Below are 22,206 nucleotides of genomic sequence, written 5' to 3'. Positions count from 1 at the left end.
TAATACCCACCACCAGAGTAACACATGCCCCCACACCCCTCCTTTCCAAAACCCCCAGTTTGTTTCTCAGAGTCCACAGTCTGTCATGCTTTGTCTCCCCTTCCGATTTACCCCAGTTCACTATTCCTTTCCTTCTAATGTCCTCATGTTATTCCTTATGCCCCACAAGTAAGTGAAACCATATGATAATTGACTTTCTCCGCTTGACTTACTTCAACAGTTCTGCTGAGACCTCTATCACATGGCAGCTGGTTTTCCTCAGAGAAGCTTATCTAAGAGAGAGCAAGGCCGTAGCCACAAAATCTTCCACAAAAACTTTTGTGACCTAGTCTCAGAGGTAAAATACTATAACTTTGCTTGTATTTTGTTGATAACAAAGACTGACCCTGATACAGTATGTATATTTCCACAAAAGCATGGATCATTGTGTCCATCTTGGGGACTAGCTAAAACCCTATATTATAGCAATAGTCTGCTTTGCCCATAAAGACTGTTTAACCAGCATAACTCTCCTTTACTTAGATGGACAACAAACTGAGCTTGGAGTTTTTATTTCAGATATTGAGTGTTGCTGTCATCCTTTGTCATTTTTGAGATGTTCTCCCAAGACTTTTTTTTGGAAGATTTTTATTTGGTAGCTATTTCTTGGTCCCATAGACCAATAAAAGTGATCATTGGGACTAACTGAGCCAAAACTCTGATAGTGCTTTAGATTTGCTAGAATGTGAGCACTTCTAGGGGAGGAATTAGGCTTAAATTATTTTTCAAGCTGTATTGTCAAGAACATAGTTGATACTCAGTTAATGTTTGTTGAATAAATGAATGCAGAATTCAGATACAGAAACATAATCCTAAAATTTTCATTTTAAAAGGTTGAGAAGTATTGAGTGGTAGATTATTGTAAATATGCAACTCTCATTTCCTTTATCTTATAGATCAGATGCCACATCTTAATTTCTTTCTCAAACACTTCCAACCTGCTTGATGAAACTGGATGGATGAGAGACATATCTCTGATTTGATCAATGAAGTCCAAGAAAAAATGGAATTCACATAGAATACATTCATTCCATTAAATGAATACGACCTAATTCATCATTCTAAAGTATTTGTAATAACTTGCCCACAGTTGAAGAACTTTCACCAGATACAATATAACATTCATTTTTATCTTTCTGTGAATAATTTCTGTGAGTATATTAAATGTTGAAAGTTTTAACCAATGGAACCATCATCTAAAAATAAAATACCATTTTATTTTTCCACCAGCAATTACCCTTATGAAAGTAGAGTCACATAATTTTCTCTTAACAAAGAAAACAAAGGGATACTAAATAAGAAAATGTGGAGATGCTGGCAGTTGAGAGTTGGTAAAAAGGGAGATATATACCCAATATATACCAATAGGTATATACCCAGACAACTTTATAAGTCCAATTGAATATAATATATAGAGTTTAGTGATATTATTCTCCTCAAGCAAGCAGGTAATCCACAGGTTAAGCAAGGCATTGAACTAACCAGAGTACATTTAAACTTATCCAAACCATAATAGACCATTTCCTCTACTTGCACATTGATAAGTCATATAAAGTATATGAAGCTCACTTAAAATCAGGATTTATTTGAGTTTTCATTTTTCAATAATTAATCTTATAGAACACCCCTAACGAACAGGTTCAAAAATTAATGTCTATATCCTAAATAAGTTAAGGATAATCAGGAATAATCAAGATACCAAATTTAAGAAGGCAAAATAAATTCTACCCATATCAATAATTAAAGGAAATATGGCCCCCCAAAAAGGAGAGATTATGATGGACAGAAATACAAATACTGATATGTGTATTTTAAAGATTATTTATTTGAGGGGGAGAGAGAAAGTGGCGGGGGAGGGGGGCACAGAGGGAGAGACTCTTCAAGGAGACTCCCTGCTGAGAGCAGAACCCTACACAGGGCTTGATCCTAGGACCCATGAGATCATGACCTGAGCCAAAACCATGAGCTGGATGCTTAACTGACTAAGTCAACCAGGTGCCCCCAACATGTGTATTTTAAAAGTTTAAAATGAGTGCAAAGATATAAGCAGAACATGTAGAAGCTGGATTATAGTCACAATAAATTAGATATATTAGATTATCCTATCTTCTGAGTTCATCACTTAGAAGAAAGGAGAAAATTTAGGAAATGTTTAGAGAGAAGTGTCAGAAGACATTAAGGATTAGAAAGAGGACTTCTGAGGAAAAATATTTTTAAAGGCCTATTATTGAAATAGATTCTTGTTAATCTATACATAGCTTTAACTTTGTGGATAGAGAAAAAGTTACAACTACAATGAAGAATGTGTAAGAAAAGAGTCTTATGTTACAGAGTAGAAAGTTCTGAGAAAGATAATCATTAAAAAAATCCGACCTGTCAAGGACAATTATGTAATTGCCAGAGTCTTTAAAGATGAGATTATCATTTGGTTAATGTACATCAGATCTTGCCTGAAGGCAGTGGAATAAACTGAATAGCATAAAAGATATCTTGTAATTTTATAATGGGTAACAAAACAGTGATTAGGACAGGAAATCAGTTCCAGTATTAATTACATAACTTAAATAACCATATGTTATAAGGGTAAGAAAAATTTACTATATGAAGGGCTGGAAATGATATATGGAAAAGAAGTAGTAGAACTAGAGGTCTTTGCTCATTATTCAGGATATGAACTAATTAGAAACCTTACATTAATATAATAATATGGTTCCAGTTAAGAATGCACCATTGGATTGAGAAAGTAATTTAATCATTCATTTGTATTCTCTAAATGATCTTCTTAAAAGATAATGGCTAACCTACTCCTTTCAAGGTATTCCCATTAGAATTCCAGGAGTTCCTTAATATAATCTACAGTTTCCAGGTTGAAAATCCACCAAAGTCACAAAAACTTAATGAAGGTGAGAAACAAGTTCAGTGTATCTGTGACAGTCTTTAAGACTAGGGAACTGAACGACAGACAACTCATAAGGAAAGGTAACAAAAGGTACAAGCCTTCTAAAAGGCTTGTTAAACTTATTTTCTGAAACTAAGTTTGACAAAACATATGTTCCTAGAGGAAAATGTAAAGCTTTTTCTTTTTTTACTTCATTGATCTAAAATTATAAAATTATAATTCAGAAGAAATACTTTGTATATATTAACCAATTTGAATACATGACTTGTGCTTCATTCCAGTGAGATTCAAACCACTGTAATATGAATTATGGGGTGTAAAAACATGGATATAATGAATATTTTTAGAATATGTATGGTCCTAATACTATGTAATTTGTTAGCAATTCATGTCATTTATAGAGCATTCAGTAATTCTATTAACTTCTCCTCAGTTCTTGCTGATGATACTTCAATCTACAGAGTGAATTCAATAAACAGGAGTGCTTACATTGTGGAGTATTATTAATGTTGGGACACATTATAAATTCTCAGAGCTATCTTCCCTAAAATGTTTCTAGTGGGGCAGATACTGAATTTCAGAAAGCACTCCTGTAATAGACTAATCTTTCTCAAGGCAAATGCTGCAAAATATTTTGTTTATCAATTTAATAACAACTGTAATTCACAAAGATGCAAGACCTTGGTCACTTACGAAAAAGGGAAAAGATAAGCATAAAACCTCAGAAGATGGAGTCTTTAACTTACAACATAGTGCCTCTTGCATATTTCCTTTATGTTTGTTTTATTTGTACCAAGTGTTCACAAATGGGCTATAAACAATGAACACAAATCTTTTAGAATGAGATGGGTCACACCGTGGTAATGTTCAGGTGGAAAATAGCAAAGAGAGGATAGATTGCAACCAGGGTCTTGATTCATCTTATAGAGCCTAAAACTCTAAATCATCTTTTTCATAATTTTCCTTCTCTTTCCCTCCTCTTCTTCCTCTATGCTTCCTATCAGAAAACAGCACTTCAGTATGCCATTACATGCACTAGCCCCATGAGACAGCAGTAGATCGGTGGCTTTCCTTAGATAAGTTCTAAACTGCTGGTTTTAAAACTTAAAAGAGAAATCATTTCTCAAAAATATTACCAAAATACAAATTTCACTATCTTGGTTCTTTAAATTTATGTTTTCAAGTTTACTTTTATAGCTTCATTGAAGTATAAATGAAAACCGCACATATTTAAAGTGTACAATTTGATGAATTTGGGCAAAGACTTACTTACATGAAACCATCAGCACAGTGACAATAATAAATTTTCTATCATCCCAAAATTTCATAACCCACCACATTTCACTTCCGCTCCCCACCATGTCAGGTATACACAGATTTGCTTCTGTCAAAAGATTTAGTTTGCATTTTTTAGACTTTTATATAAATGGAATCATACTCTTGACCTCTTTCTTTTTTGTCTGATTTCTTTCATTCAGCATATTCTTTTGAGATTCAGCCATGTTGTTACCTGTTTCAATACTGTCAATAGTTTGTTCTTTTATATTGCTGAGTAAGAAGTATTCTGCAAGGGTATATCACAATTTGTTTATCATTTCACCTGTAGATAGGCATTTGGGTTGTTTCTAGTTTGAGTCTTTTATTTAAAAATGGATCTATGAATATTCATGGACAAGTCTTTATACGGATTTATACTTTCTTTTGCCTTGGTTAAATGGGATGGTATGGTGGGATCATAAAAGAGATATACATTTAATTTTTTAAGAAAATATCAAACTGGATGTGGTGCATAAACAATAAATTCTGGTACATTGAATAGAAATTTAAAAAATTAAAAATTTTTTAAAAAGTCCATTGTTATAAAGTTACTTTGACAAATCTCCTTTCTCTCACTATATCTCATTTCTCTCTGTATATGTGAGGTATACCTGGAATTTGGTACATTTGTGTTTAGGTGTGTATAGTGATTTGTTGCTCTTTTTTCTTCATATTTTTCTGTATTGATTTATTTCAAATTATGGAATTTGTATCATTTCAATAAACTATAAATTAATTATTATTAAAAAAAAAAGAAAATATCAAACTATTGCAAAATGTTTTGACCATTTTACATTTGCACTGGCAGAATATTAGTGTTAAAGTTGCCACCCATCCCTGTCAGCACTTGGTGTGTTCAGTTTTTAATTTTAGCCATTATAGTAAGTTCTTAGCCCATTGTGTTTAATTTACATTCCCCTAATGAGTAATAATGATGCACATCTTATCTGGACTTGTTTGCCATTTACATAAATTCTTTTCTCTTTTTATCTTGTGTTTACTTCTAAAATTTTACTTACAGTAAAATTCACTCTTTTGGTGTACAGTTCATTTCAACTAATTTTTAGAGTCATATAACCACTATCATGATCAAGAAACAGAATAATCCCATCACTCTATGAAGTCCCTCATCCTGCCTTTTTGTAACCAAACCCTCCTACAAGCTATAAGCCCTACAAATCACTGGACTGATCTGTCCTTATCGTTTTGCTTATTCCAAAATGTCATTTAAATAGAATCTATATATAACCTATGAATTAGCTTCTTTCACTTAACATGACACATCTGAAATTCATGTTGTTGTGTGTGTCAAAAGTTCAATCCATTTTATAGCTGGAAATACTTCACTGTGTACATGTAACAAATTTTGTTTATCTACTCACCAGTTGAAGAATATTTATGTTGTTTCCAGCTTTTGGCAATTAACCCTTTCTTTTATTAAAGATTTTATTTATCTATTTGACAGACAGAGGCAGAGAAGAAGGCAGAGAGAGCAGGGGAGGCAGGCTCCCTGCTGAGCAGAGAGCCTGATGCGGGGCTAGATCGCAAGACCCTGGGACCATGACCTGAGCCCAAGGCAGAGTCTTTAACTCACTGAGTCACCCAGGCACCCTCAGATTTTGGCAATTAGAACTAAAGCAACTATATACACTTAAACATAAGTTTTTGGTCAACAAACAATTTCATTTCTCTTGGGTAATTATCCGGAGTAAGGTGGCTGGGTCTATGCTTAGAGTAACTTAACTTTATAAGAAAGCACCAAAATATTTAGAAATTGATTGCATCATTTTGCATTTCCACCAGTAATGAATGAGTGTTTCAGTTGCTCTACATCCTTGCCTTGGCTTGACTTGGTGCTGTCATGTTTTGAAATTTTATTTTAGTCTTTCTAATAGGTGAATATTCCCATTGTAGCTTTAATTTATATTTCCCTAATAACTAATGATGTTGATCATCTTTTCATGTGCTTATTCACCATCTGTATATCTTCTTAGTGTATTTGGTTTTGCCAAAATACAAAGTTAATTCATAGAAGGAGAGTCTTTTCAACAAATAGCACTAGCACATCTGGGTATCAACATACTAAATTAAAAAAACAAAAACAATAAAAAACCAAGTACAAAAAGCAAAAACAAAACAAAAAGCCAAGTAAAAAGAATAACTCAGGATAGATTTTATACTGATATATAAACCCCAAAAGTATAAAACTTCTAGAAGAAAACCTTGTGACTATAAGTCTGACCAATATATCTTGGTATCACAATAAAAGCATAAAGAATACAAGGATATTTCCCTGATGCTGAGTGATGTTGAGCACTTTTTCATGTGTCTCTTGGTCATTTGGATGTCTTTTTTGCAGAAATGCCTGTTCAAGTCTTCTGCCCATTTCTTGACTGGATTATTTATTCTTTGGGTGTTGAGTGTGATAAGTTCTTTATAGATTTTGGATACTAGCCCTTTATCTGATATGTCATTTGCAAATATATTTTCTCATTCTGTTGTTTGTTTTTTTTTTTAATTTTGTTGACTGTTTCCTTTGCTGTGCAAAAGCTTTGTATCAGGAAAATACAAATCAAAACCACAGTGAGATATCACCTCACACCAGTTAATTTTAGCCAGTCAGAAATGATAGGTGTTGGTGAGGATGCAGAGAAAGGGGAACCCTCCCACATTGTTGGTGGGAAGGCAAACTAGTGCAGCCACTCTGGAAAACAGTATGGAGGTTTCTCAAAAAGGAACTTTCAAAAAGTTGAAAATAGAGCTGTCCTACAACCCAGGAATTGACTACTAGGTATACCCTAAAGATATAAATGTAGTGATCTGAAGGGGCATATGCACCCCAATGTTCATAGCAGCAATGTCCACAATAAGCAAACTATGGAAAGAGTCTAGATGTCCATCAATAGATGAATGGATAAAGAAGATGTGGTATATATATACAATGGAATATTATGAAGCTATCAAAAAATAACATAAATCTTGCCATTTGCAATGATGTGGATAGAATTAGAGGGTATTATGCTAAGTAAAAAAGTCAATCAGAAAGACAATTATTATATGGTCTCTCAGATATGAGGAATTTGAGAGGCAGGGCAGGGGTGGGGGAAGGGAGGGAAAAATCAAACAAGATGGGACTGGGGAAGGAGACAAACCATAAGAGACTCTTAATCTAAGGAAACAAACTGAAGGTTGCTGGAGGGAGGTGGGAGGAATAGGGTGGCTGAGTGATGGACACTGGGGAGGGTATATGCTATGGTGAGTGCTGTGAATTGTGTAAGACTGATGATTCATAGACCTTTACTCCTGAAACAAATAATACATTATATATTAATAAATTTTAAAATATGAGGGTAAACTAGATTTCATCAAAATTAAAAACCTCTCTTCAAAAGGCGTTATAAAAAGACAGAAAAGACAAGACACAGACTAGGAGAAAATATTTTCAAAGAATATATGTTAAAGCATTTCTATTCAGAATATCTAACAGACTTTTTAACGACAAATAAAAAATATATATTAAAAAATGGTCAAGATTTGAACAGATACTTCAATGACATACAATGACAAATACATGAAAACATCATCTAGTAGAAAAATGTAAATGAAAATCATAATGGAATACCAATACATATCTATTAGAAAGACTAAAATTAGAAAAACTGATTAAACCAAGTACTGATGTAGCTGTGGAGTGAATTTAGCTCTCAGATCTCTCCTGATGGGGAATATGAAATAACTGAACTACTTTGGAAAACAGGTTAGTTAAGACAAATGCTTTGTCTAGACTCAGACCTGTGTAGGAATGTTCATGGGAACTTTCCTTATATTATCATGTTTTTGAAAGTAACACAAATGTCCATCATCAGGTGAATGAAAAAACACAGTATGTTTCCACTATTCTCGAGGAGGCACCAAAGTGTAAAATAACCACTTTTTAAGCTGCAGGCACAATACTTAACAACTGAAATGAATATTCTATAGGGCCTATGTATCACCCTATATTATCTAAGTGACAAATAAGAGTTCTAAAAAGGATCATATCTTCTTTTTTTTTAAGTTTTTTAAATTAACATATAATATGTTATTTGTTTCAGAGGTACAGGTCTGTGATTCATCAGTCTTACACAATTCACAGCACTCACCATAGCATATACCCTCCCCAATGTCCATAACCCAGCCAACCTATCCCTCCCACCCGCAACCCCTCCAACAACCCTCAGTCTGTTTCCTAAGAAACAGACTCATTTCTTCTATATTATAAAAAGAAATAATAAGATTCAGCATCTTACCTATATATCTGTATCCTTCTTCCCCATTTACTATGGGTCTCAGCCAAGTTGACCTAAGTCGTATATTATTATGCACATGGGCACCTTGAGGAGGATAGAGCGTAAATAACATTTCAATTGCATTGTACTTCTTGATGAGTTCAGAATATTTCTCATGGTCTGTAAAAAAAAAAAGAATATTAAAATGTTTTTAAATTTTAGACATTTTTGTCTAATGTGTTTCTTGTAAGTGAGGTAAATTAAAACTATTTACTAATTCGAACGCTAATGGCTATGTTAATCGTGTGGGGTTTTTTTAGCCCAAGGTACTTCACCAATTTACTTTTCAGATAATTCCTAGCAAAAATTAAGGAGTAGGTATTTTACAAATATCATCTCAAACACTGTAAGTTTAAAGAAGTATAGTTAATAGGTATATTAAAAAGTAGAATAGCCAATGAACAGCATCCATATTACACATAACATGACCATATACATTTTTTAATTGCCATTAAACAATGAAATCAGATTAATCTGACAAAAATGTTGACTAAACATAGAGCTCCCCAAAGTGAAATGACTGAATTAGTATTTCTAGGTTATGATCTGTAGGAAAATATAATGATATGTATACAAATACTTATATATCACATAATATATATAAGAAATTTTTCCAAGGGCTTTTATTTTTTTTTAAGATTTTATTTATTTATTTGACACTCAGAGATCACAAGTAGACAGAGAGGCAGGCAGAGAGAGAGGAGAAAGCAGGCTCCCCGCTAAGCAGAGAGCAATGCGGGGCTCGATCCCAGGATGCGGGGCTCATAACCTGAGCCGAAGGCAGAGGCTTTAACCCACTGAGCCACCCAGGTGCCCTCCAAGGGCTTTTAAACAGTAATACAGTTAATTTTCATAGAACATCTATAAGGCATATCCTATTATTATTTCCATTTTATATAAAGAATTTGAGGCCCAGAGAAATTAAAAGAAATAATAAAGAGGAGGCACCAAAGTGTAAAATAACCACTTTTTAAGCTGCAGGCACAATACTTAACAACTGAAATGAATATTCTATAGGGCCTATGTATCACCCTATATTATCTAAGTGACAAATAAGAGTTCTAAAAAGGATCATATCTTCTTTTTTTTTAAGTTTTTTATTTTTATTTTTTTATTTTTATTTTTTTTTAATTTTTTATTTTTTATAAACATATATTTTTTATAAACATATATTTTTATCCCCAGGTCTGTGAATCACCAGGTTTACACACTTCACAGCACTCACCAAATCACATACCCTCCCCAATGTCCATATAATGTGTTATTTGTTTCAGAGGTACAGGTCTGTGATTCATCAGTCTTACACAATTCACAGTCTATAAATGATGCAATTAGGCTTTGGATTATCTAAGAAAACTGATTTGTTAAAAAAAAAAAAGTCAACCAAACATAAAGTAAATTAACTAGTAAATGAAGAAACTACAATTCAAAAGTGATTTGAACTACAGAGTGAAAAAATCTTTGGTTATGGACCCTGGGCCTCCACTTTGCAACTTCAGTTTTTGGTTGATAAGCCATTGCCCAAAATTCAATAAGACAATCTCCTAAGCAATGAATTCAAAGAGATTCTACCTAGAAACATTTCAAAGAAAAAAGAAATACTGATGTAAATCTTCATTTATAAGCCTGTTACATTTTTGTTCTTTCTTTCCTGATTTCCTTCCTTTCTTCTTCTATTCCTTTATTCTGTTAAATAGTATATTTTGGTACAGTAAGTATAAAGCAGTATGACATAAAACTTACATGATTAAGAAAGGATATTTGTTGGTGGGCTGTGTGCCAGGTATTAATCTATTACCTCACTCCTCATCCACCTTTTACTGTTCTGCTTGTAAGACTAGAATACTTCTTCGCCATAAGGCACAATTTTAAGCGTCTTCCATAGAAAACCACAAAGTGAACTAGATGATGAAAGGGCTCTTCCTGTTTTTGGGTAGTTCTCTCTGTTAGCTCTCACAGTGCATAGTACCCAGCAGTGTAAGGCAATTTCTGGGGGGTGTCTCCTGGAACCACCCCCCACCACACTCACACTGAGAGCTTTCCACCAAGTTTATGGTGCAGCACTTTCCACACTGTGACACCTCCCAATGGATAATTCCCCAAGAACCCCAAGAAGTGACTTTCTTATGGGTTCCTCTAGCCTTCTATCTCAGTGAACTTCTCTGCTATTCAATGGGCCAGAGCTATGCTCTCTCCAAGATGTGCTTCCATGGGGGTGGTGAGAAGGTTAGAAGATCTTCTTTAAAAATTTGTTCTTTCCAGGACACCTGGGTGGCTCAGTCAGTTAAGTGTCTGCCCTCAGCTCAGGTCATGATCCCAGGGTCCTGGGATCAAGTTCTACATTAGGCTCCTTGCTCAGTGAAGAGCCTGCTACTCCCTCTGCCTACTCTGCCTGCCACTCCCCCGCCTGAGCGTGCGCTCTCTCTCTCTCTCTCTGACAAATAAATAAATAAATAAAAATCTTTTAAAAAATTGTTTTCTTTTCCTTGCGTGCTCTGCCTCAGACCTAGGAGTACCTGCCACTACCTATACATGTACTTCTCAATTTTTTAGAGTTATTTTTACCCCCTTAGTAGTATATCATAATTAATAATTCTTTACATTAAGTTCTTCCTGCTCAAATTACTGTGTAGTTTCTATTTCCTGATTGGACCCCAGCTGATATATTCAAAGAAGTATAATGGGCCTTAATGTTCTAATCACCATTAACAAGGTGTGAAATATTAGACAAATCAGTTTACCTTCAGGTGATAATATTTGTCTCATTAAGTTGTTGCTAGGATAATCCTAACATTTAGGTGATATAAGATATATAAAGCATTTATATGGTATCATGTCTTTATGTACTAGATGAATGTGTTATCAATTTTCATCTAGTACTATTTCAGTAATAACAGAAATGATGAGAGATTCAGAAAATAATAAATAATATGTATTGTGTCTTTCAGTTATACACGTATTAGGGAATTTTCTGCCTCCTTTTAAAAGGGAGAGTTCAAAATTCCTCCATGGAGCACCTATTTTAGATGCGTGATATCTATGTCAACATCCGCAAACATCACCTGTCAAGAGCAGAGAGGAAGCTGGAACTATTATAAAGCAGTGCTGAAGAGTGAACATGCTCTATTTTTTTTAATTCAGTCGTACTTGTTCCAGAAGTTGAGAGGGGAGCTCCTCAGGCAGGGTGTGACTTCCTGAGTTGTAAGGGACGCTAGGAATACAGCATTGTAAATGAGAAATCACACAGCAAATAAAATACAATGCTGAAGTTTTCCATTATGGACAAGATAAGGAAACAAGAGAGATCAGAGTTTCTTTCTTTGAAATCATAAAGAAAATTAAAGTAAAAAAACTAGCAAGAATTGTAGCTATTTAGCGTGAAAAGGTAGAATTACACTTGAGGTTTCGCCCCTTCCCAACATTTGAATCTTTCTAACCCCATTAGTTTAAAAAAGGATGTTTAGTAATGTTATTTGATAGGATTATGCTTACTAGTTTCAATAAAGTACTGTATTATGCATGAAAACAAATGTTTCCAATTTCAGGCAAAATAAATGCCTTAAACTAAAATTTCTATGGCAGTAAACATAGAACTGCCACTTTTTCTTACTGGTATATCCTGATTAAAGACTAAGCAGAAACACGTGAAGTTGGTGGAATGTAGCATTTGCTAGGACAGTAAGACACGGTGCTCATTCTAACAGCAGACTCACATTGAAGGTTTCTAGCTCAGATTCCTGCTAATGTCACCATTTACCATCAGGTAAACCAAATGGAGGTTTGGATCTTATACAAACAAGGCATTGCGATTTTTGAATGATTGTACTTTCCTTCATAATATCAAAGATGATTCCAGATAAACACTTTTAATTTTAGAAAACATATAGCTTATAAAACATGTTCTCTTTCTATTTTATTACATATGTCATCCCAGGATAAAAATAGGAATTTAACTACTGTTGCTGATATTGATAATTTTTGTTATTTATGGAGCAACTTCCTTTCACTGCACTGCTGAGCCAATACTGCCATATTGGATTCAGATGTAGTAATACTTTGCTCAGAACTCACAACAAGAGTTTTTATTTACCTCTTCCTCCCCAAGCTGTATGTTCAGTAAAAATCTGAAGATCTTCCATGTATGTATTCTAGGTTTGGTTCTGTGGCAAAAGCCCACACGAAATTTCTCTATTGCTCCCAGGTAACCAAGTAGTTAATTGTCTTCGTTAGAGATAGCAGTGGTTTATAGCAGAGGCTGTGGAGCTGAACTGCCTGGGTATGAATCTGGATCTGCCATTTATGAGCTGTGTGACCTGAAGCAAGTTATCTAACCTCATTCCAGTTCAGTATCATAGTAAAACTGTCCACATTATAGTGCTGTTATGAAGACTACAAGGGTTAATGTAAGTAAAATCTTTAGAAGAGTATCTAGTCTTTAGAAGAACACCTAATTAATAGCCAGTATTATTTAAGCATTAGTTATTACTATTATTATGATGATCTTCACTTAACAGATGCTGGTACAACCTCTATCCTATTTAGATAATGATAGCAGTTCCGGTCTCTTCCTCCATCTTGCTTGCTTGTGGGTAGATGGAAGAAAGGTCAGTTGTCTTGAAGCCATTGCCTTTTCTGATCACTCCTACATTATTTTGGATGCTCTATGGGTCAGTGGTTCCTACTCGATAGTGATCAGAAGTTTTTGTTAATTGGTCATTTGTGGGCTACAAATTGGTGTTATGGTGTTCTTCCTTGTCATTATTATTAACAACATTTTGTTGGATATACAGATTTACAGATATTGAAGGCACCATCAATTTACATAGCACTAAGAAATATAAAGGACTAGAAATTTAACTATGGCATACCATTGATTATAAGACATAGGTTAATTTAGGCAACACTAAAATATGAAAGTATGCATCTAGGGCTAACAAAATGTGGCAAAATCAAGCAACCTAGCTACTTGAGAACTCCATGTAGGTAACAAATAAGCATCTCAAAACATGTCCTGTGCCAGGGTTTCTTGTCTCAGTAAATAACATTTATCTCTTTTTTTCCTTTCATGTAGATAAAATTGTTTTCTTCTTAAGTATATAGCTTAATGCATTTAGCAAATGTTAATATAAAGCAAATACCAAGATATAGAGCACTGTCATCACCCCAGAAAGATTCCTGATACCCATTTATAGTTAACCTCCCACCCCTTCAAAGGCAACTGTCATTCTTCCATCTATCTTTATAGTTTTATTCTTTTTTTTTTAATTCAATTAGCCAACACATACTGCATCATTAGTTTCAGAGGTAGTGTTCAACAATTTATCAGTTTCATATAACACCCAGTGATCATCTCATCATGTGCCTGCCTTAATGCCCATCACCCAGTTTCTGCATCTCCTCAGTTTCATAAACACACCTTGATTCCTCCTGTTTCAGAACCTTTGCACAAGATGTTCTACCTGCCTGGCATGTTCCTCTCTCCTTCCCTCCATTACCTCAGTAGTATCTATACCTCTTTCACGTCTCTCCCAAGAGTGTCCTGTGACCATCACCAAACTAAATCAATATAAGATCCCAGAGTTATTGTTCTCTGCATGTTTTTTCCATTATGCATATTGGCGTTCATAATTATATCATTTGTATTATTATTTGATTAAAATAAGACTTTTAGCTTGAGACAGACAAGGTCCATGACTGTTTGCTGACCCACTTACTGTATCTCCTATCACTGGGAGTGTCTCATGCTTACAAAGGATCAATAAAAGGTTTCTAAATTAAATAATAAAACAATAACTGATAGTATTTTGAGGGAGCTTAGTATATGGATGGTGGTATACTAATAAACAAGTTATATATATATTCGCTAATTTCATCCTAATAGCACATATGTTTAAATTGCTGACAATCCTGTGAATCTCATATCATCATACTTACATCACAGCTTCAGTTACTAAGGCAGAGGGAGGGGTGCAGAGCATTTTCAGAACCTCACAGCTAGTTAATAGTGAAGCCAGTATCTACTCTTCATTGTCTCACTTCAAAGCTTATCCTTTTAATGAGGATGCCAGACTGCTTTAAACACAGGGTTCTTGGTATCATGAGACTGTTAGTGGCTTCAAGAGTTGCTAGGCACCTGGTGGCCTCTCCCCTTGAAGTTTTCTTCTCATCTTTCCAACTCTTTACGGTCCTAGCATAGTCTGCTCATCAGCACTATGACTTCTCTCTCAGAACCAACAGTTCATAGCTCTTTCCAGGCAGTTTTCTAATGTTCTTCTCACAAGAACTTACTTTGTAGAGGCTACTGATGATCTCTCAGGTCAACGCTGTATTCATCAACTAATTAAAAACCCTTTTAGTTTGCTAAGGATGTAAACTAGCATAAAATCCTAGTGTGACCTCCATAGCCTCCTCCAGTATTCTCCTGCCTCTCAAATAAGTGAGGTTCCTTATGTTAAATATTTATACTAGATGGTGAATTTTCAGAGAACTCCAAGATGCTCCTCCCTTCCTCTCCCAAACAGGCCACTGTGTTATTGAGAGCTCACAGCTTCCCTCTTGCAGAGCTTAAATCTGAATAGTTAAGGCAGTTGTTCCAAGATTTGTACACAGTAATTTAGTAAGATATTTAGTAAGATATAAATGGGATCTTACTAATTGAATTTATTTGTGTTTGGCAAATATTCTGGTTTCATGGTTATTTTAACATTAATTCATGGTCTTAAAAGCATCATGTATTCATGATAGGAAACATTGAAAATACAAAAAAGCATAAGGAATAATTATTCCTTTCAGCATTTGCCAGCTCTAATCCAATGGGCATAGTTTTTATTCTCTCACAACCCCAGAGACCACAATAGAGCATAAGTAGTTAGTAGGGTACTTAGTGGCAGATCAATCCTAGATCAAATAACTATTAAAATATTTCTATTAAAAATAATAAGCTTAGAAGACTTTAAAAAATACAATATTAGGGGCACCTGGGTGGCTGAATGGGTTATAGCCTCTGCCTTCGGCTCAGGGCATGATCCCAGGGTCCTGAAATCTGGCCCCACATCGCACTCTGCTAGGCAGGGAGCCTGCTTCCCTTCTTCTCTCTCTGCCTCTCTCTCTGACTACTTGTGATCTCTCTCTCTCTCTGTCTGTCAAATAAATAAATAAAATCTTTAAAAAAATACAATATTAAATTTTAAATTGGTAAAAGGCAAACTATTTAAGTAATCTGAAGAGAAACCAAAGTATAGCCCAAATATCCATTAAGTGATGACTGGATAAAGAGGTTGTAGTATGTATACACATACACACACACATACACACACACACACAATGGACTTCTACTCAAACATCAGAAAGAATGAAATCTTGCCATTTGCAATGACATGGATAGAACTAGAGGGTATTATCCTAAGTGTAATAAGTCAATCAGAGAAAGACAATTATCATGTGATTTCAGTCATACTTAGAATTTAAGAAACAAAACAGGTGAACATAGGGGAAGGGAAGGAAAAATAAATTAAGATGAAATACTGAAAGAGTCAGATCATTACAGACTCTTAACTATAGGAAACAAACTGAGGGTTGCTGAAGGGAAGATGGCTGGGGGAGAGAGCATTAAGGAGGACTTCTGAAGTAATGAGCACGGGGTGTTATATGCATCTGATGAATCACTAAATTCTACCTCTGAAAGTAATAATACAGTATATGTTAATATTTGTTTTTAAGATTGTATTTATTCATTTGACAGGGAGAGAGCACAAGTAGGCAGAGCGGCAGGCAGAGAGAGAGAGAAGCAGGCTCTCTGCTGAGCAGGAAGCCTGATGTGGGGCTCAATTCCAGGACCCTGGGATCATGACCTGAGCTGACAGCAGCTGTTTAACTGACTGAGCCACCCAGGTGCTCTATGTTAATATTTTTTAAGAAGTAAGAGTGATAAAAAGAAAGACCATCTATTATCATAATACTCTCTTTCTGGAATTATTATTAAAGGATATTTTAGCACTAAAAATGCATGAGCCACACAATCTCAGATGAAAGAACAGTATTTATATGGAATGATGAGAACCTTGAGCTTCCAGGATTTTTGAAGGTGCCAATTTTTTCCTAATGGGCCTGTCCTCAATACAAATCCCAGTACAGACTCAATACTTAAATAGGATATGTGTGCAAATTGTTAGTTCAAGACCAGTCTTAAATGTATCAGGGAGAGTTAGAGGGTTAACAAAGCTTCACTAGCGACCCTCAGTTACTAAACCAGAATGGCAGACCTGGTTATTGGAGTCAATCATTAACATGTATTCACAAGTATGGGTAGAAATAGCTTATTCTTTACCTTTGCCCAGTACCTACACTACTATGTAACTCAATTTATTACCAAGGTAAAAATATACTTTAAATCCTTCCTTCAAACATAAAGTTCATAAGCTAAAAGCAATGGTGATAGTGGAGGTTTTCTTCCATTGTGAGCATTATGCTCTCATTAAAATGTTAATTTATCTCTTCTGTGCTACTGACAAGCCATGGGAAGCTTCCGTATAGGGTTATCAAATAAGAGTTTAAACTAGTGGTAGAATCATCTACAACCCACTGTAAGTGACCAATTGCTAAACATTGTATATTTAATATTCTGTCACTGCTACAGCACTTCTGTTGCTTTCATTTTCTTTGACTTGAAATAAAAGATTGGCATACTTTTCTGTCATGCCATTTTTATCTAAGCTTTTCTATTTATTAGTAAATCCAAGAGAAGGATACCAACTTACCAGTGGAAAAATTGTCTTGAACAAGGGAAATGAATCTAAAGCATCCCCATTCTTAAATTAATGAAACTTTCTTAAATTTAACTTCCTTTAAGAAGGACAAGATCTTAATGATTGTTAATGAAGGAGCAAAACATTAAGATTCAAAACCAAAGGGCAAAATGGTTTAAGGCAGTTACACAATATGCCACTGGATGATATAACCAGTAAATATAAATGCAAGGGCAGTTGATTTTTCATATCGTAGTTAAATACTTGGCATGTATTGATTAAAAATTTGTTAAAGTCTAGGCAAATATTAATTTAAAGATTGCTGAAATATAACAAGTATTACTTTTAAATCTTTTTAAATTTACTTTTAAATCTCCTCTGTTCAGGAAAACAGACGTATATTGTCAATTTGCCAGAATGTTCTTTACTATATAATTTAAAGGTTAAATATAAGAAAACTGTGTCCTTGATATATATATCTTTATGAATCCAATAAAATTTCTACCATAGAATAGAAAATTAGGGAATTACAGCCATTGGATTACTCAATAATTAAAGTACAGTTATTTCAAAAGGTTCACTTCCACAACAGAACATAGAAAGTTCCTAGGAAATATCCTAACATTTTAATTTTATTTCCATTGTATTTTTACGTTTTAGACTTAAAAGCAAATTCAATATATTTTCAAATATTTGATAAAGAAAGCTAAAAGACTCTCCTTTTTCTGTCTTCATGAAATTTAGATTGAAAACACAGATCCTATTCGCATACATAAATTACATAGCTACATAATGCAACACATAACTTTGGTTAATAATTCCAATAGAAATATAATACTTCCTTATGAGGGACATTTTATTTCTTCTAAAACTCTATGTAAAAAAATAATGGTATGTTAAAACCTAAAATAAATTGCTAAAGAAAAGCTCAATGATAGATTTGTGTTAAAAAAAAAAAAAGCATCACTGTTATTAAACAACAAAGAGTAAAGGTAACTTCACATCTAAAAACCTGAAAAAAATAATAACATAAAAAACAGCATATTTAAATACTAATACCTAAGGAGGAACAAACTTTTTTAAAAGATTTATTTATTTATTTGAGAAAGAGAGAGGGAGACAGATTATGAGCAGGTGGAGGGGCAGAAGGACAAGCAGACTCCCTGCTGAGCCCTATGCATGTCTCAATCTGAGACCCTGAGATCCTGACCTGTGCTGAAGTCAAATGCTTAACCAACTGAGCCATCCAGGTTCCCCAAGGAGGAGTAAAGATTTAAGTTGGGATTGGTATAGATCAGGTAAAATGTAAATTATTTTAATAGATGTTGAAAAGGTACTTAATATAACCAAAAAATAATGCTTTTCATAAAAACATCTAGTAAATTTGGAAGAAAATACTTAAAACAAGCATTAGCAGTACATAATAACAAAATTAATGAAAAAACAAAAATGTCCATCATTATCATTATTATCTAATGTCTTGAAAGTTCTAGCCAATGCAGAAGTCAAGAAAAAGATATCATAAAGTCACATCCTAAATGATAGATGCATAATAGTGAAAAGTATCATTATTTTCAGGGGGGCAATTACATAGTCATAAAACTCAACAAGATCAGGTGAAATCTATTATTATCTTCAGAAAATATGGCTATAGGTTATAAAATAAACATACAATAATTAATAATCATAAGAAAAACTTGCTAGAATATATAATAGACAAAGAATATGATTCAACAGTTTTTAAAAATGACAAAATAGCTGGAAAAAAAAGCCTATGTGTGTGTCCTTATGGGTGATTGTCTATATACTAAAAGTCATGCAAATATTGCCTCTATGTGATTGGGGTATTCTGCTTAATTTTAAGTATTCCATTCTAAACATATGCCTTTATGGCACCTGGGAGGCTCAATGTGTTAAGCCTCTTCCTTCAGCTCAGGTCATGATCCCAGGGTCCTGGGATTGAGCCCCACATTGGGCTCTCTGCTCAGCAGGGAGCCTGCTTCCCCTCTCCCTCTGCCTGCCTCTCTGCCTACTTGTGATCTCTCTCTCTCAAATAAATACAATCTCAAAAAAAAAAAACAAAAAAATATACCTTTAATTTTTCTCTGAAGCTTTGACTCTCAGGATGACCAGATTAAATCCATTAACATTACTCTATTCTGACAAAAGACAAATACTCCTCTCACTTTAATCCGAATACTCTTACTTTGAAAGAATACAATAGTGCAAAAACTCTTAAAACTTAAGAGCACAGTAGCAGTTTTTATTGAACTCTTCATACATAATTCAAAATATTTCTTTTCACTTTCTTGTTAAGAATATTTTAATAAAATTTTAACTCTTAAGTTGGAAGCATAGAAACTCCAAATAAGTATGTCACCTTAAATTGTTAAATTAAAAAATTAATTAATAATTAACTAAATTAAATATTAATTACCCAGTTCTCTTCTTCTTCTTTCTTTTTAAAAAGATTTATTTGAGAGAGCATGCATGTGTGTGTGCATGTGCAAGGGGGAGGGGCAAAGGGAGAGGGAGAATCTCCAGCAGACTCCCTACTGAGCAGGGAACCTAATTTGGAGTACAGTCTCACCATCCTGAGATCACGACTTGAGTCAAAATCAAGAGTTGGACACTTAAATCAACTGAGCTACCCAGGCACCCAAAAACATTTTTAATATAACAAAATAGAAATATATCTTTAGTGAAACATTAAAATTCCCTAAACCTCTAATAAATTTCAAGACATTTGACAGAAGAAATGAAATTTAGACCTAAATTAGAATACCTAGCGCTGATAAAAACTTCTTCAGATATTGGACTGGAAGGAAGAATCACGGTCCTCCATGACATTTTGAGGGAGTGACAAGACCTTTCTATGTAGATGAACATAGGAGAAGCAGAAAAAGTAACAGAGGTACCCAGTTCCATTCCACACCTAGAATGATGCAGAGGTGGTACCAAAGGAAGAAAGATTAATGTCTGTCTTACGTGCCCAGTTCATTCACCCCATCCCAATGCCCCTTAGGTCACAATCACTGATAGCACCAAGTCAAAGTCCAAAAATCTCATCAGCTCAAAAGTCCCAAATCTTATCATCAAAATCATCTAAATTTGGAATGGGTGATACTCAGTATAATCCATCTTGGAAATAATTCTTCTCTATGTATACACCTCTGAAATTTAAGAACACATTGTCTGCTCCTAAATTACGATGGTAAAACAAGCACAAGGTAACAGCTAAGACATTTCCATTCTAAAGAGAGAAAATGGGAAGATAAAAACAGGTATTTTTGAAATCCAGCTGGATAAACTCTGTTAGATTTCAAGGGCTGGGAATAATCCTCTGTGATTTTCACCTCTGCCCTCTGAATCATCTTTCCTTTTTCATGAAGAGTACCATGGATTTGTAGCTGAGTCGTTTTATCAGTCTGTTCCTTGCCTATAAACTTCTGGGCGTCCAGTAGCCTTCTTTCATTTCATATTGTCTCTGTCCTTTTTGGTCCAAAGTGACCAGGTTCTACTGGTATAAAGTTCTCAAGAATCTTGTCGTTCTCCCATGTATATTACAGAGATTCATCCCATTAGGCTTCTCACAAATATCCGAAAAGGCTTCTCCACAAATCTTCCTTGGAAAATCTCACCCTGATTTGTGATTTCTGCCTATACCTAACAGAGTTTCTATAAATCACACATTTGTTTTTCTCTTCAAAGTACATTTTGGTACTTAATTATCCTTTATATCTTTCTGAGGTATTAGCAAAAGTTTGCCCAACCACACTCTTAGCTTTTCCTTTACAGCATGTTTTCCTGATAGTGAACATCTTAGTTTCAATGACTTGAGAATTTCCCAAATCACCTATTTTTGGTTCCTTTCTGTTTAACAGTTTTCTTTCAAATTATCCCTTGCATTTTACTATAAGCTGCAAAGAGTAACCAGGCTGTGCTTTGAATTCTTTGCTTGGAAATCTCCTCAGCGGAATGTTCAAGTCATAATGTACAAACTCTACTTTCTACATATCTTTAGGACATAATTCCACTGAGTTTTCTGCCACTATATAACAAGGATCTCCTTTCCCCTAATTTCTAATAATGTGTTCCTTATTTCCTTTTGAGTCCTCAGTTAGCAGTATTTTTAAGTTCTATATTTCCACCAATAGTCTGTGATTCAGATATACTCTCATGTGATATAGATTTTCTCTACCATGCTCCTCACTTTCTTCTGAGTACTTATTAGCAGAATCAATAACCTCCATAATTCTATTATATGTCTGTTCAAGGCAATCTAGACTTTCATTATCAGAGTCTTCAATATTCTCTAGCCTCCATCAACTGCACAATTCCACATTTTTAGACAGTCTTTATCAGTCAGTGTTCAACTAGAGAGGCAGAACGAGAAGATATGCATTAAGAGATGTGTTGCTGGGGCGCCTGGGTGGCTCAGTGGGTTAAGCCTCTGCCTTTGGCTCAGGTCATGATCTCAAGGTCCTGGGATTGAGCCTCGCATTGGGCTCCTGCTCAGCAGGGAGCCTGCTTCCCCCTCTTTCTCTGCCTGCCTCTGCCTACTTGTGATCTTTCTCTCTGTCAAATAAATAAATAAAATCTTTAAAAAAAAAAAAAAGAGAGAGATGTGTTGCTTATATACTTGTGGTGACTGCATAGACAAGTCCTAAATCCACAGAGCAGAATATTGACAAGGGAAGGCTGGAATTCTTGGGCATGGTTGAAGACACTATACACAGGTACAATTTCTTCTTCAGGGAGGTCTCAGCTGTGTTTTAAAGGCCTGCCAACTGACTGTATCGGGCCTGCCCAGATTACCTAGGATAATCTCCCTTACTTAAAGTCAACAAATTATGTACTTCGATCATATCTACGAAGT

General features: G+C 34.6%; 1 protein-coding gene across 1 annotated transcript in view; it reads right to left on the bottom strand.

Moving 5' to 3' along the window:
* Positions 1-22,206, bottom strand: part of IQCM (IQ motif containing M) — a 430,351-nt gene that overhangs the window by 65,118 nt on the left and 343,027 nt on the right. Inside the window, exon 14 of the mRNA XM_059165439.1 lies at positions 8,545-8,703. Coding sequence (XP_059021422.1) covers positions 8,545-8,703 — 159 coding nt within the window. The remainder of the gene's footprint in view (positions 1-8,544; positions 8,704-22,206) is intronic.

Source organism: Mustela lutreola, chromosome 1 (genome assembly GCF_030435805.1).
Source record: "Mustela lutreola isolate mMusLut2 chromosome 1, mMusLut2.pri, whole genome shotgun sequence".
Lineage (NCBI taxonomy): Eukaryota > Metazoa > Chordata > Mammalia > Carnivora > Mustelidae > Mustela > Mustela lutreola.
This window is presented reverse-complemented; position numbering and strand designations above follow the sequence as displayed.